At 39.7% G+C, this 16538-nt stretch overlaps 1 protein-coding gene across 5 annotated transcripts in view; it reads left to right on the forward strand.

Annotated features, from left to right (window-relative positions):
* Positions 1 to 16538, forward strand: part of POLD3 (DNA polymerase delta 3, accessory subunit) — a 44346-nt gene that overhangs the window by 6631 nt on the left and 21177 nt on the right. For all 5 annotated transcript variants that reach the window (NM_001167904.3, XM_010812697.4, XM_010812698.3 and 2 more), the window contains 3 exon segments: positions 5117 to 5219; positions 11352 to 11391; positions 12626 to 12758. In NM_001167904.3, coding sequence (NP_001161376.1) covers positions 5117 to 5219; positions 11352 to 11391; positions 12626 to 12758 — 276 coding nt within the window.

Consider the following 16538-nt stretch of genomic DNA (forward strand, 5'->3'; position numbering starts at 1 on the left):
TGCTTTATTTTGATATTCACTTCATTGCAGTGGTCTGGAAGTGAACCTACAATATCTCTGGGGTATGCCTATAAATAATAACTATTTTTTCAGGCATCATTTTGCATATGGTATAAGGAAAGGGCCCAGTTCATGTGGATATCCAGTGTTCCAGCATTTCATAATTCTTATTTCCAGCTGACATGTTCTCGCTTATTGTATGCCCTCCTCCCACTAGAATGTAAACTCCATGAGGCAGGCAACATGTTTATCAGGCTCATCACTGTTCCAGTTACTGTTGCTTTGTAACAAATTGCCCCCAGATTTAGCAGCTTGAAACAACCATTTTATTATGTTCATAGATTCTTCTGATTTGGAACTTGGGCACGGTGCAATGAGAATGGTTGTCTCTGTTCCATAATGTCTGGTGCCTCAGCTGAGAGGCATCAGTGACTGAAGCCTGATCATGTGTAGGCATCTTTATTCTCATGTCTGGCAGTTGTTGCTGGCTGTCAGCTGGGACTTCAGTGGGGGCTATTGACCAGTCATTGTGTGTGACCTGTTTATATGGCCTGGGCTTCTTAAGAGCATATTTTCGGGTAGTGAGGCCTTACCCAGCAATTCACAGCTGTAAAGACGCACATTCCAGTGCAAGGCAGAAGCTGATTGCCTTTTCTTACTGGCCTCAGAAGTCAAGCAGTGTTGTGTCTGCTTCATTCTTTTGGTTACATTTAATCTCTAGCCTTCCCAGATGCAAGGGGAGAGGATGACTCCACCTGTCTATGGGAGGATGAAGAAGAGCATGCAGGATGGGAGATGTTGTGGCAGCCATCTTTGGAAAATACAGTCTGCCACAATTATTGTATCTTCACACCATGCTCATAATATTGTTCAGTCACTAAGTCATGTCCAACTCTTTGCATCCCCATGGACTGCAGCACACCAGGCTCCTCTGTCCTCCACCGTCTCCTGGCATTTATTTGCTCAGATCATGTCCGCTGGGTCAGTGATGCTATCTAACCATCTCATCATCTGCCACACCCTTTTCCTTTTGCCTTCCATCTTTCCCAGCTCATAATAGGTGCCAGTGGATATTTGTTGAGTGAGTTCTGGGCACTATGGTAGATATTTTCACAAATGTTTATCTCATGTAATCTTTATAATAATCCAATATAATGGGTGTTATCAATCTCTTTTAACACATGAGAAAACAGAGACTTAGAGTGTCCTGGCATCCTTTTTTCTCTTATCTATAGTGAGAGCATTTAACTTATCATTGTTGGCACTGAGGGCAGTGACTGGGCATGGTTGTTGCTGTTTGCATGGGTTCAATAAGAAATATTGTTTCAGGTTTTACTACATTTTTAGCATTATTCTAGGCTCTGTTATAAAGCAGCAAACTTGACAGACAAGGTCTTTCCCATCATTGACTTAAGATAATTTCAGGCTATAAAAATGCTGTGAAGGAATTAGATTAGGGAAGATAATATAGACTATACACCTTATATATCTTAGGAAAATTATGGGTGGAACTGATCAGGAGAGATGAAAGGTATATAGTTAATCATGTGGGTAGTAAGTGCATCTTGTAGGAAATCATATTTATTATCATTCATATTTAAGAATATTTTGTGTGTTTTGTTGCTGAGATTTTGACATAATCAAATTAGATGAACATGTTTTAGAGATTCAGACATTCAGAAAATTTTAAAGAGGTTGTGCAGTGTTGACCATCTTGTTAATATAACAGATACTATATTATGTAATAGATGTAATAAAACAACCGGTTGATCCGGTGAGACGGTGCACAGAGGACAATGACTGTAATGATGCGAGCGAGACTATGAGTTGTTGATAAAAGACTGCATTTCACCAGCAAGCTGAGAGCATCTTGGTATAGTCCCTGCCTACCATTTCTTCTGCTAGGATGGTCCTAACTAGCATAAATAAACCAAAATGTTCATGACTCTGTGTTCCTCATCTTTCCTAACATAATTGCTGCATGGAAGGAAATACTAAAGAGAACAGGAGATAGAAATCAACAAAAATGCTGATTTTTTCCCCCCCTCAGGGTGTTTATAGTCTAGTGGGGATGGCAGATATTAAACAATTAGAATACAGTGTGGTAAGTGCTATAATAACAGATGTGGGATAGTTCCTGTTAGAACTTAGAAAGCAAGGCTGCCCTGCTTGCTTAGCAGTGTTAGGGAAGGCTTCACATAGGAGATAATACCTGAGCTGCTGTCTTGATGAGGAATTAGATAGATGAGGTCTGAGCAGAAGGCAGAAGGAAGGGCATACAAAAGAGCTAGGAGAACTTCAGAGTGTTTCATAAGGCTGAAAATAGTGTGAGTATGGGAGAATGGTGAGAAATACAGGGGCCAGACGAAGAAAAGTCTTACACGTCACTGATGGACCTGTGGCTCCTTAGGGGATAGGGCGCTACTGAAAACTTTTGAACAAAGAGTAATACTTCAGATAAGAATAACCAGCTACCTTTTCAACAGCACTTAATGGCTAATGGGCATCTAAGATTTAACACGCCCCAAAACATTGGAAGGACTGATGTTGAAGCTGAAACTCCCATACTTTGGCCACCTGATGTGAAGAGCTGACTCATTTGAAAAGACCCTCATGCTGGGGAAGATTGAGAGCAGGAGCAGAAGGGGACGACAGAGGATGAGATGGTTGGATGGCATCACCAACTCAATGGACATGGGTTTGGGTAGACTCCGGGAGTTGGTGATGGACAGGGAGGCCTGGCGTGCTGCGGTTCATGGGGTCGCAAAGAATCAGACATGACTGAGCGACTGAACTGAACTGAATTGAACTGAAAACTTAATTCCTAATTATTTTCCACTCACCCCCACCATCACCTCCTTCTGCTTTTCTCCATCTCAGTGAATGACAACTTCATTCTTTGAGTTGCTTAGTCCAGTCATCCTTGATTTCTGTTTCTCTCATACCTCACAATCAGTCCATCAGCAAATCCTGTTGTTTCTTCCTTTAAGATGTACCCAGAATTCATCCACTAATTACTACCATCCTAGTCTGAGCCACCGTCATCTCTAGCCTGAATTACTGCAGTAGCCTTGTAACTGGTCTTCCTGCTTCCTTCCTTGCTTCTTAATAGTATATTCTCCACACAGCAGTCAGAAATCCTCCTAAAAAGTGAGATCATGTTATTTGTGCTCTAAACCTTCTAATGACTTCCTTCCTAATGGGCCACAAAGCCCTACATGTCTCGTGCTTGGCTCTCTTCTTTCCTTCTTCCTTATTCAGCACACTCACCTTTTCTGTTCCTTGCACCTTGCTTACGTTCTTGCCTCAGAACCTTCAAATTTGTTTTTTCTGCCTAGAATATTCTTTGCTGAGATATCCACATTGATGGCTCTGTAACTTCCCACAGGGCTCTGTTCAGGAGGCCTTCCCTAATCTTATATAAATAGCAAAACTTCTTAGACACTCTATTCTTCTAGTCTTTTTTCTCCCTGTAGATTTACTACCATCTGACTTCTTGTTTGCTTATTATTTGTCTCTCTTTTCTGCAGTACAAACTCTAAATGGGTAAGCACTTTGACTGCTTTGTTCACTATTCTATCCCCAAGGCATAGAGTATGAAGTAGCCACCCAGTTAAGTTTTGTTGACAGATGACTTGACTTGCATTTCTAAAACTTCACCTTGGCAGCTTTGTGGATAATGAAGGGGAAGGGGGTGTGACGAAGGCATTGACACTTGGAATTAAAATAGTCCAGTCAAGGGATTTGGAGGGCAGGGAGTCAAGAATTACTTGGGAGGTAAAACTGACAAGATTTGGCACCTCACCAGACTGGGAGAAGTGAGGGATAATGACTCCCAGATTTCTGGCTTGGATGGTTTGAGCAGATGATGTTGTTGGGAATAAATGAAGCCAGGGGATGAATGAAATGGGTCAAGGAGAGTATGTCGTAAGGTGACCAGTCATCCTTGGTGTGCCCAAGACTGTTGGTTTTAGCACTAAAAGTCCATGTCAGGAAATACCTCAGATCCAGGCAAACCCAGATGATTGCTCACTCTAATATAGACTGAAAAGGTAGCTGAAGACAACCCCAGCAGTACAGAAGAGGAGGAGGAAGTCAAGTCTGTGCAGGAAGTAGAGCAGAGCCAATTCAAGAGTGGCAGGAGATGAGTGAGGCATTGGATCAAGGAAGCTAAGAGCTCAGTCCACAGTGTAGGTTGAGTTTCTCTTGGAACTTTTGTTTCTAGCCATCCTTGGCAGACCTATGACATATTATAGAGGCTTGGTAAATGTTTCTTGAAATAGCAACGCAAATGATGTCTCTTTCCTTGAAGTTAAACTAAGTTATTGAGGGGAGTCAACTTCTGATGCTAATCAGATCGTATGGATAAAAACGAATTTAGGGAATGTTACTAAAAGCAACATTATTTCTATAGTGACTATTTGGCAGTCTTAGGTTAATGAATACTGGGGCAGTGTGAGTAAACTGTTACTTTGTGGTTTTGAAACAACATTGATTCTGAATGATCCTAAAATTGGAATTTCAGAGCAGGGCCCTTGTGATCATCTACAAGATGGTTCTTAATGTTTTGGAGTAATCCTTCTGCAAATCTGTTGAAAACCTTGAACTATCTCTACCCTCTCCCCGCCTCCTTCCCCTTGCAAAACACACATTTTGCTTACAATATTGAGGGGTGAAGGATTATGGATCCCAGGGTAAAAGAATTGCCAATCTCATACAGCCCTCTGTAATTATACCTCAGGATATAAAGAAGCCTAGAAAAACTATTTTATCTAGGGTCACATGGCTAGATAGTGACTGAACTTATTCTTGATGATTCTAGCCATTTTATGTCTTTACTTCTTTTAATGCAAGCTCAATCTCACTTGACCGATTATTAGATTTCTTTTATTTCAGTTGTTTGGTCACTCACTGTGCTGGCTTTATACAAGTTGACCCCACCCCCTGTGTTCCATTCGTCTTTTTTTAATTCTTTGTCTATGAACAGAGCAAAAATATTCTGTATAATGTTTGATGGACTGTCAGATTTACTATTTACTAACTTTTAAGTCATGAATTAAGAGTCGGTGAGGTAAACGTTCGCTAATGACTTACTTGTGCATTTTGTTTGTAACAGGATGCTCTATGATTACGTTGAAAGGAAGCGAAAGGAAAATTCAGGAGCCCAACTGCATGTCACCTATTTAGTGTCTGGCAGTCTCATTCAGAATGGACATTCTGTAAGTTCTCAGAATCTTATAATGAGTTTAAATGTGTTTGAGCTGTTAATAGTATTATCTAACATAACACAGGGCAAAAACAACAACATCCAGTATTATGGAAATTTTAAAAAGCTACTTGAAGACAGTGATTATTTTGAATTTGTAGACTAAACCTAAAACTCTCGAGAAGTTTGGGTAATATCAATACAGAGACTATTATCATCATTGTACAATTTCCCTAGACAACAAGACATTCCAGACTGTTTCTGTTCCTCTTTCTTCCTTTTGAAGCTATATTGGGGACAATGCTGGTTAATTTCCAGCCTGTTCAGATGTCAAGCCACACAGGTGTTCAGCAAATACAATTTTTAAGTGAATTTGATTTTAATTTGAGCTTTCACCCCAGAAGCTCTGCTGAAATAACTCCTTTCCTTCTCCTGTACCAGACTGATTCTTGGGAACTTAATGCCTTCTTTCTTGCTTCCTCCCCAAACTGAGGAACACCTCTTTGGTTCTCACTTCCTAAACCTCACCTGAAGGTTCTTTTGCTCCCATACCACCAGCCCTAGAGAATTTAGCCCAAGGATCAAGATCCTCAGAGAATCACACACAGATGCATGTTTTCCTCTTCTCTTTTGACTTTCCCTGTGACTCATAAGTTCAGAAGCCAGATTTATCCAAATACTTACTGTATTTGGCCTATATCAATAGAGTCTTAAGAATGTGAGATTCCAGACTGGAATGGCAATTTAGTAATTTACAAGGAGAAACAGAACTACGATCAACGCAAAGAAATAGAGGAAAACAATAGAATGGGAAACACTAAAGATCTCTTCAAGAAAATTAGAGATACCAAGGGAACATTTCACGCAAAGATGGGCTCAATAAAGGACAGAAATGGTATGGACCTAACAGAAGCAGAAGATATTAAGAAGAGGTGGCAAGACTACACAAAAGAACTGTACAAAAAAGATCTTCACGACCCAGATAATCACCATGATGTGATCACTGACCTAGAACCAGACATCCTGGAATGTGAAGTCAAGTGGGCCTTAGGAAGCATCACTACAAACAAAGCGAGTGGAGGTGATGGAATCCCAGTTGAGCTATTTCAAATCTTAAAAGATGACGCTGTGAAAGTGCTGCACTCAATATGTCAGCAAATTTGGGAAACTCAGCAGTGGCCACAGGACTGGAAAAGGTGTTTTCATTCCAATCTCAAAGAAAGGCAATGCCAAAGAATGCTCAGACTACCGCACAATTGTACTCATCTCACACGCTAGTAAAGTAATGCTCAAAATTCTCCAAGCCAGGCTTCAGCAATACGTGAATGAACAATGAACTTCCAGATGTTCAAGCTGGTTTTAGAAAAGGCAGAGGAACCAGAGATCAAATTGCCAACATCCACTGGATTATTGAAAAAGCAGGAGAGTTCCAAGAAAACATCTATTTCTGCTTTATTGACTATGCCAAAGCCTTTGACTGTGTTGATCACAATAAACTGTGGAAAATTCTGAAAGAGATGGGCATACCAGACCACCTGACCTGCCTCTTGAGAAACCTGTATACAGGTCAAGAAGCAACAGTTCGAACTGGACATGAAACAATAGACTGGTTCCAGATAGGAAAAGGAGGTACGTCAAGGCTGTATATTGTCACCCTGCTTATTTAACTTATATGCAGAGTACATCATGAGAAACGCTGGGGTGGATGAAGCACAAGCTGGAATCTAGATTTCTGGGAGAAATATCAATAACCTCAGATACGCAGATGACACCACCCTTATGGCAGAAAGTGAAGAAGAACTAAAGAACCTCTTGAAAGTGAAAGAAAGCGAAGTCGCTCAGTCATGTCCAACTCTTTGTGACCTCGTGGACCCCTACCAGGCTCCTCAGTCCATGGAATTTTTCAGGCAAGAGTACTGGAGTGGGTTGCCATTTCCTTCTCCAGGGGATCTTCCCAACCTGGGGATCTAACCCGGGTCTCCTGCACTGGAGGCAGACGCTTTACCGAGGAGAGTGAAAAAGTTGGCTTAAAGCTCAACATTCAGAAAACTAAGATCATGGCATCTGGTCCCATCACTTCATGGCAAATAGATGGGGAAACAGTGGAAACAGTGAGAAACTTTATTTTGGGGGGCTGCAAAATCACTGCAGATGGTGATTGCAGCCATGATATTAAAAGATGCTTACTCCCTGGAAGGAAAGTTATGACCAACCTAGACAGCATATTAAAAAGCAGAGACATTACTTTACTGACAAAGGTCTGTCTAGTCAAGACTATGGTTTTTCCAGCAGTCATGTATGGATGTGAGAGTTGGACTATAAAGAAAGCTGAACACTGAAGAGTTGATGCTTTTGAAGTGTGGTGTTGGAGAAGACCAGTCCATCCTAAAGGAGATCAGTCCTGGGTGTTCATTGGAAGGACTGATGTTGAAGCTGAAACTCTAATACTTTGGCTACCTGATGCGAAGAGCTGACTCATTTGGAAAGACCCTGATGGTGGGAAAAATTGAGGGCAGGAGGAAAAGGGGACGACGGAGGATGAGATGGCATCACCGACTCAATGGACATGAGTTTGGGTAGGCTCCGGGAGTTGGTAATGGACAGGGAGGCCTGGCATGCTGCAGCTCATGGGGTTGCAAAGAGCCAGACATGACTGAGTGACTCAACTGAACTGAAAGGCTATAAGATACTTATATTCTACTGCTACTGCTAAGTCACTTCAGTCGTGTCCGACTCTGTGTGACCCCATAGACGGCAGCCCACCAGGCTTCCCTGTCCCTGGGATTCTCCAGGCAAGAACACTGGAGTGGGTTGCCATTTCCTTCTCCAATGCATGAAAGTGAAAAGTGAAAGTGAAAAGTGAAAGTGAAGTCGCTCAGTCGTGTCCGACTCTATCGACCCCATGGACTGGAGCCTACCAGGCTCCTCCGTCCATGGGATTTTCTAGGCAAAAGTACTGGAGTGGGGTGCCATTGCCTTCTCCGACTTATATTCTATGACTAGCATATTCTTCCAAATAGGAAAAGGAGTACGTCAAGGCTGTATATTGTCACCCTGCTTATTTAACTTCTATGCAGAGTACATCATGAGAAACGCTGGGCTGAATGAAGCACAAGCTAGAATCAAGATTGCCGGAAGAAATACCAATAACCTCAGATGTGCAGATGACACCACCCTTATGACAGGAAGTGAAGAGGAACTCAAAAGCCTCTTGATGAAAGTGAAAGTGGAGAGTGAAAAAGTTGGCTTAAAGCTCAACATTCAGAAAACGAAGATCATGGCATCTGGTCCCATCACTTTATGAGAAATAGATGGGGAAACGGTGGAAACAGTGTCAGACTTTATTTTGGGGGGCTCCAGAATCACTGCAGATGGTGACTGCAGCCATGAAATTAAAAGACGCTTACTCCTTGGAAGAAAAGTTATGACCAACCTAGATAGCATATTCAAAAGCAGAGACATTACTTTGCCAACAAAGGTCCGTCTAGTCGAGGCTATGGTTTTTCCAGTGGTCATGTATGGATGTGAGAGTTGGACTGTGAAGAAAGCTGAGCACTGAAGAATTGATGCTTTTGAACTGTGGTATTGAAGACTCTTGAGAGTCCCCTTGGACTGCAAGGAGATCCAACCAGTCCATTCTGAAGGAGATCAGCCCTGGGATTTCTTTGGAAGGAATGATGCTAAAGCTGAAACTCTAGTACTTTGGCCACCTCATGTGAAGAGTTGACTCATTGGAAAAGACTCTGATGCTGGGAGGGATTGGGGCAGGAGGAGAAGGGGATGACAGAGGATGAGATGGTTGGATGGCATCACCGACTCGATGGATGTGAGTTTGAGTGAACTCTGGGAATTGGTGATTGACAGGGAGGCCTGGCGTGCTGCATTTCATGGGGTCGCAAGGAGTCGGACACAACTAAGCGACTGAACTGAACTGAGCATATTCTTTCCTTGTTAGTAAACTATTTGGCAAGCCAGATGTTAATTAGATATTTGCAAGTGTAGATGAAATCAGATGTCATTGTATATTAGAAACAAGATTAAGCAGACCTGATTCAAAGATGCGTAGGTTATCTATGGCTTTTTAAACAGGTAAGTAATTTTATTTTTCCAGTGATTATTATTATTGTAAAATTGCTTAATAATACATAGAAAGTAGAAATCTCCTTCTAATCTCATCCTGCAGAGTCTTCCAAAGGATTATTTGAATGTTTCAAAGGAAATGTTCGGTTGATTCTTTTTGTGATGTTAGAGGTTGTTGGCCTGATCCATTTTTTATTAGGTTCCCCATTAGCTTGTCATGTGATGATTTTAGCTGAGATTGATTTTTATCATTACCTTGATCATTAGTTCTCCAGGAGTTACAAAATGGTGATGTTTTAATTCTGTCATTCCATCTGGATTTACTGACTGAAATGTTTCTATGAAGAGGAACTTTCTCTCATCAACTAGCCATATTTTCCCTTTTTTTTTGATTAACAGCTCAAGGGGCCTGCCCCCAGCCAGGCTCTGGGTTTATGGATGCTGAACTTACGCCTGTTTTGCCCTTAACAGGAACCCACTGAATCAGAGCTCTGTTCTCATTTACATTGTTTTAGCACTGGCATTTCCACCGTGTTGTTTTTCTGCATTTCTAATATTCCCTAAGGCAGCGTTTAAAGGTACTAAACTGTCTCAGCTGCCATGTTTTCTCCTGAGGGTACCAATTATTGTTATTAGGGCTCCTTTTACGTAGGTTTGAGTGATTAGTTCCTAATGCTCTTTTTCTCATAAGCTCTGTAATTTTTATTGTACAATTTTGCAGAACATGACATTTTTAAGAATGCTTGTTTTTTTTTTAAGAGAAAATGCATTATGAAGACATACCGATATTCTCAGTTCAAACTTACAATTACATTTTTAAAAAACTTACTCAGTTTTACATTACTCTTTTTTTCTTATGTTGTAAACTTTGGTTGTCCTAACATTAAAAGGAATATGTATTTGCTTTAGCCAGATACATGAGATTTAGAAAAGCAAAACCAATAATTTTACTAACAATATGATGACTAAAGGCAGTTTAAGGTTTGTAAGTGATCCTGAGCATTACTCTGGCCAGTTATTTGCAGAAGTATTTCTCATTCCTTATTACAGCCACATGATCCTACATTGATGGATATACCTTAGTTTATTCAGCAGTCCCTTACTGATAGTTATTTGAGTTATTTACAGTCTGATTAGTACATACAGTGCCACAGTGAATAGCTCAATGTGTATGTGCTTTATGTTTTTGCCAGAGTGTTTTAGGGTTATGTCCCTAGAGGTAGGCTATATATGAACTTTGATGAATATTGCCAAATACCTCTCCATTTTCCATTCCTACCAGCAATGTATGAGAGCACCTGTTTCTACACAGCACATGTCCTGTTTCAGCATCATCTGCATTTCTCTTCTGTGAACTGTGTCTTCATACTTCTTGCCTATTTTCTAAAGGATTGTTAGTCTTTGTTTTCTCTGTTTTAGAAGCTGTATGGTAGCCCTTTGTGATGTAAGTTGTAGATATTTTTCCCACTTGACCATTTGTCTTTTTAATTAAAATTGTTTTTTTGTTAACCAAAAATGGTTTGTTAGTTTTTATGGATAATTTCAGTTACTTCTGGTTTTGAATTGCAGTCAAGAAACTTTTCTGTATTCTCAGGTTATATTAGTTTTTAGAAGAATTCACCCTTATTTTCTTGTGCATATATGGTTTAATTCTTTACTTTTAGATCTCTGATCCATTTAGAATGAATTTTTTTTGCATGGTATAAGACAGATCCAATTTTTAACTGGTTCCATATGATTATACAATAATTCTCATTATGTTACTTACTGAAAATTCCTCTTCTCCTTGCAGTAGGCAAAGTGCAAGTTTGAGATGCTGTGTTTTTTTAATTTGGGTTTTTTTGTTTTTGTTATTGATTTATATATACTCTCTCACTTTCCTTAACCTGATTGAGAAGTTTTAAAGAAAGCAAGTTAAAAATGGGTCTGGAACATATATTTTCAGAGGAACCTAATGTTTCTAATTTTACATCCCAGTGCAATTGAGTCATTGGTAAGGAAACTTTAAAACTGCAAGTCGCACTATTAATACTTTAAATACTAATGAAGTGTTATTTCCTTACAGTGCCACAAGGTTGCAGTAGTGAGAGAAGATAAATTGGAAGGTAAGTATTTTAGCGATTTAGCAAGTTTTTCCTCTTAGGGCATCAGTGTCATTAACATCGCATATATATTTAGCTGTTTTACTGGAGAGCCATATATTCTTTTATTAGTAGTTTCTGAAACATGTTAAAATATGATACTCCACTAACTTCCCATTTTTAAGGCCAATAGCTGCTAACATTGATAAAGCACTTTTATCACAGAATTTCAAAACTCGTGATAGACATGTAAAACACTTATGAATACCGTATGGAACACCTCATTAACTATAAAAAGACAATCATCTCTAAATATCGTGTTGTATTCCATAGCAATTTTTTTAGGAAGAAAATTAAAGAATGATATTATAAAGCCAGAAAGGCATAGTATAACTTCTAAGTTAAATTTGTCTACCTATTTCAAGACTGTTAATGCTACTGTTCTATTTTTTTAATACCCAAGTCAAAGGAATTTTGTAATAGCCACGTGATCTTGGATGTCTCAAGACAAAATCACTGTCATACTTTGTATATAAAGATGCCTACCACTGGAGTGTTTTCTTATAAATTAACTGAATTATTCAAGATAGTGAAAATGTCCAAGATTTTCTTTCTGAATTCTCACAGTGGTAGATTTATTCATTCAGTAGATACATAGTAAGTATCTACTCTATGTCAAGCTCTATGCTAGGCACTAGGGACTTGGAACAAGTGAGGCATGGTCCCTTCCATCATGGAACCTAAAATTTTTTCTTGTGATTTTCCTCTGAAGACATATCTGATTAGTAGTAGTATTGTTTTAGAGTTTCTTTCTATAAACTAAAATAGAAGACTTCTCAGGTAGAAATTACTTATTCCTCAGTTGCTATGTATATATGCTAGAGTATATATACTCTATATATACAGTATATATATGTATACTATATATAGTATATATAGATTCTACCCTGACTGAAAAACAAAAAACACATCACGGTATCATCAGTTATTCATTAATATTTACTGAGTGTCCACTGGTTGAGTGATACCCTCACAGTGCTGAACTTAGAACTGACTCATCATCACCTACCTATCATAATGTCCTTGTCACAGACAGAAGAGTTGATACTATACTGTATACATGACTGTTTGGCCTTTTAGAGCTTTTTTGGACCACCACCGATTACAAATGGTGTTAATGCAGAAGGGTTTCTTGTTAAAGTCCCCACATGCTATGAAGTTTGTGTATTAACAGACTGCTTTTCCTGTTGACTTGTAGCAGTGAAGTCCAAGCTAGCGGTGACTGCCAGCGTACATGTGTACAGCATCCAGAAAGCCATGCTGAAGGACAGTGGGCCTCTGTTCAATACCGACTATGACATCCTTAAAAGCAACTTGCAGAACTGCAGCAAGTGAGCTCCTTAATGTTCCTTGTGGGCTTCTTTACGAATTGATTTTGTAAGATGTTTACACAGTGGCTGCCTCTTAAGAGTGAACGCCAAGTCTAGTAAAACCTCATTTATCTTGCAGTAAGACACATGCCTGGTTTTATTAGTACATCATAAGGTGAAAAATAGCCACAACCCATATTGAAAACCCCAGTAGACTCCCCATAAATCTGCTTCTCATGTATTTATCCTGTCACTGCCACCAGAAATGTTGTTTGTTGTGCCCCCTCATTACTCCTTTACCCCAGTCTCTGCTTGTCTAATTCCTACCCACCCTTCAAGAACCAGTTGACATGTTGTCCTTCAAAAAACTATTCCTAATTTGACATCCCTCTACCTTCCATCCAAAATCATCCAAGTTGATCTTCCACAGCCAGTATCAGATCTTATTCATCTTTTGTATCCTTCACAGCATGGGGAGGAGGTGGACTATAATGTACGTGGTTTTGGAAATTAATGGTCATGGGCTGGAGTTTTGACTTCACTGCTAATGGCCCAGTGGCTTTGGACAAGTTACTTAAACTCTTTTGGGCTTTCGTTTCATCATTTTTAAGTTGGATATAATAATGCCTACTTTGTGAGGTGGTGTGGAGGGTTCGGAGCAGATTCTCAGGCATATATTGAACACCTACTACTTTGGCATGCACTAAGCAAGATAATTTGAATTAATTCAGCAAAGATCTGATGAGTATGTGTGACATGCCACATACTGTAGAGTGATTGTAACCTGATACCTGCTTATGGAACTGATGGTCTTATGGGAGGCAGTTACGGTATAGTGTGACAGTGCTACAGTAGGAATAAATGTGTAGGAGGAAGTTGAGGGACCACTCATCCCTGCCTTTTTTGTTGGGGTGGAGTGAGGAGTCAAGACAGAGATGGCTTGTAGAAGGGTATGGCATCTAAGTTGAGGCTTAAAGGCCTAGAAGAAGTAGCCAGGCAGAGGGAAGTGGGAGAGGAAGGATAGGGCTGAGAGGAAACACGATGCTTATGCAGAACCACAGTAGTTTTCTATACCTGAAAACTAGAGTGAGGGGCAGGAAATAAAGATATAAGGAGTCAGACTCTATGCTTTGACTGCTAGGATAAGTTTAGGTTTTATTGCACAGGGGAGCCACTGAAGATTTTGAAGCAGATGATTGAAATGATCAGAATTGTATTACAGAAAGATCACTCTGGCTGTGATGGTGAAAGTGGATCTGAAGGAAATAATTGCACACAAGGCCACTATGAAGGAGAAATGTTGCAGTGATTCAGGGTAGAGATGATAGTCTCTGAAGTATAGAGTTGGTATTGGGAGTGGAGAGGTACGTAGGTTAAAGAGTCATACCATCAATACCTGGATGGTTTGGTAGTGGGACCAAGAGAGTGTGTTATGATGGAGATTGTGGGGTGCTTCATGACATTAAGGATGATGGTCATGTTTCTGGTTTGAATTGCTGGATGGGTGATGATACCATCACTAAGAATGGGGATATATGAGAAGGAGCAAGCTTTGGGAGAAGGGAAAAATGATGAATTGGGTTTGGATATGTTGAGTTTAAGTACTGGATGGGGAGTCCAAGTGGAGATGTCCAGTGCAATAGATACAGGGGTCTAGAGCTAAGGAGAGAAATAAGAGGTAAAGATAGACATTTTGGAATCAGAGAAAATAGGTAATTAATTGGGCTACAGCAGTAGATACAGTCATGCAGAGAGAATGTATAGGATGAAAGAAGAGCAGAAAGTTAAACTCTAGCCACAGTTACTGTGTAATCTTGGGCAAATTATTTAACCTTTCTGCTTCATTTTCCTAAAATGAAACTGATAATAGTATCAACCTCAGGATTGTAGGGGCTTCCCTGGTGGCTCAGACAGGAAATAGTCTACCTGCAATGCAGGAGACCCGGGTTTGATCCCTGGGTTGGGAAGATCCCCTGGAGAAAGAAATGGCAACCCTCTCCAGTATTCTTGCCTGGGAAATTCATGGACAGAGGAGCCTGGTGGGCTACAGTCCTGGGGTCACAAAGAGTTGGACACAACTGAGTGATTAACAGGGTTGTAGAGGATTAAGTGAATACATACATGTAAAGCACTTAGAACAGTGCTTAGCACACAGTAAGCGCTATTTAAGTGATAGCTATTTTTTAAGGGGTGGACAGAAAAAGAGGGACCTAAGCAGAAGCAGCCAGAGATAAGGGGAAAATCACGAGTGTATGGAGTTCTAAAAACTTAAGAAGAGAGTTTCAAGAAGGAGGGACTTGTTGACAGTATCAAACCCTGTTGAGAAGTGGAATGTAATAGGAACTGAAAAGTGATGGCCTTAGTGAGAGCAGTTTCAGTGGAGCAGCCAGATTCTGGTCACCTGGGTAGATGGGGATATAAGGCTGTGGGATAGCAAATAGGGACAACTTTCTGGGAAGTTTGATGCTGAAACAGAGGAAAAAGAGAGGTGACCTGCTACAGAGGAATTGAGACTTGGGGGTAGGGGAAATGTATCCATTTTTAGAGTTGAGAATGCCTTGAACTTGTATTATTAGTAAAGAGCCATAAAAAGAAGAAATGGTTGACGATACTGGAAGAGGTGGATTAACTGATACAGTTGGGTCTATATCCAGGTGGATATAGAATTGCCAAAAATAATTTCTGTAAGTTCCATGAGAATAGGGATCGTTTATTTTGTTAACCACTGTATCCCTAAAACGGTACCTGGTAACTATTAAATAAATAATTGTTGAGTGAATTAATGGTAGACATTGACTCTTTTTTTTTTTTATTCTGCTTAAAACCTTGAATGTAATAGGCATACAAATATTTATTAGATAAATATAATTATACTGCTAAAGAGTAATTTATGTCTGGTGTCTTTTAGAGAAGGATTATAAGAAAACATAAACACTGTGATATGTTTATGTAATTTATTAGATTTCAAAAATAATCTGTATTAAAATCTAGTTTTGGCATGTCAAGCTCTAAAAATCAGTTCTATTGTATCTAGCAAGTAAGGAAACTAGAATAAAAGTGACACAAAAGTAACAAAAGTCCAAAATTAAATTTGCATAGAGACCACTAAAATAAACATGGCAAGTAGAAATGTGATAGTAGGAGACACTTTAATGAAACTTTACTTAAATACTTAAAATATCCTCAGTAGAAATGTGAAGAAAATAAACAAATAAAAAAGAAATGTGAAGAATTTATTTCCAATTAAGAAGTTTGTGTTTGGTCCTGAGAATTATGGGTCCACTGAGATCTGACTCATTGTTTCCTGTGTTTTAAGAAGTGCTATGACAGGAAGAAAGTTGATATTTTAGATTGAGCAGATTCTTCTCTCTTCAGACACGTTCCCAGTCTAACTTGGTCTCTTCCTCATTGCCAGTTCCTGGTCCTGACCCTAAGGTGTGGAAATGTAGACCAAATGGAGAAAGAGTTGTCTTGGGGCCAACTTTAGACGCTGACAATGAACTAAAACGTTGTTCTTTCCTTGTGCATGGCGGCGTTGCAGGGCCAGAGAGGAAGAATGGTGGTTGAAAGGAAATGACTTCCGCCTGTTCTTAACTCTGATGCACAAAATATTTGTGTTAATGCGAGGTTTTTCTGTGTAGACTGTAATAAATCAGTGGAAGGTTTTTGGAGCTGTGAACTCTAGCTTGGGGCTGTTCAGCCTAAAGTTACTTCAAAAATTAAATGATTTTATCCAGGTTTTTTTCCTTAGGCCAGTTAATCTCAAAGTTGTGCCTGGTTGATCTCTAAGGTAATTGCTAT

Source organism: Bos taurus, chromosome 15, assembly GCF_002263795.3.
Source record: "Bos taurus isolate L1 Dominette 01449 registration number 42190680 breed Hereford chromosome 15, ARS-UCD2.0, whole genome shotgun sequence".
Taxonomy (NCBI): domain Eukaryota; kingdom Metazoa; phylum Chordata; class Mammalia; order Artiodactyla; family Bovidae; genus Bos; species Bos taurus.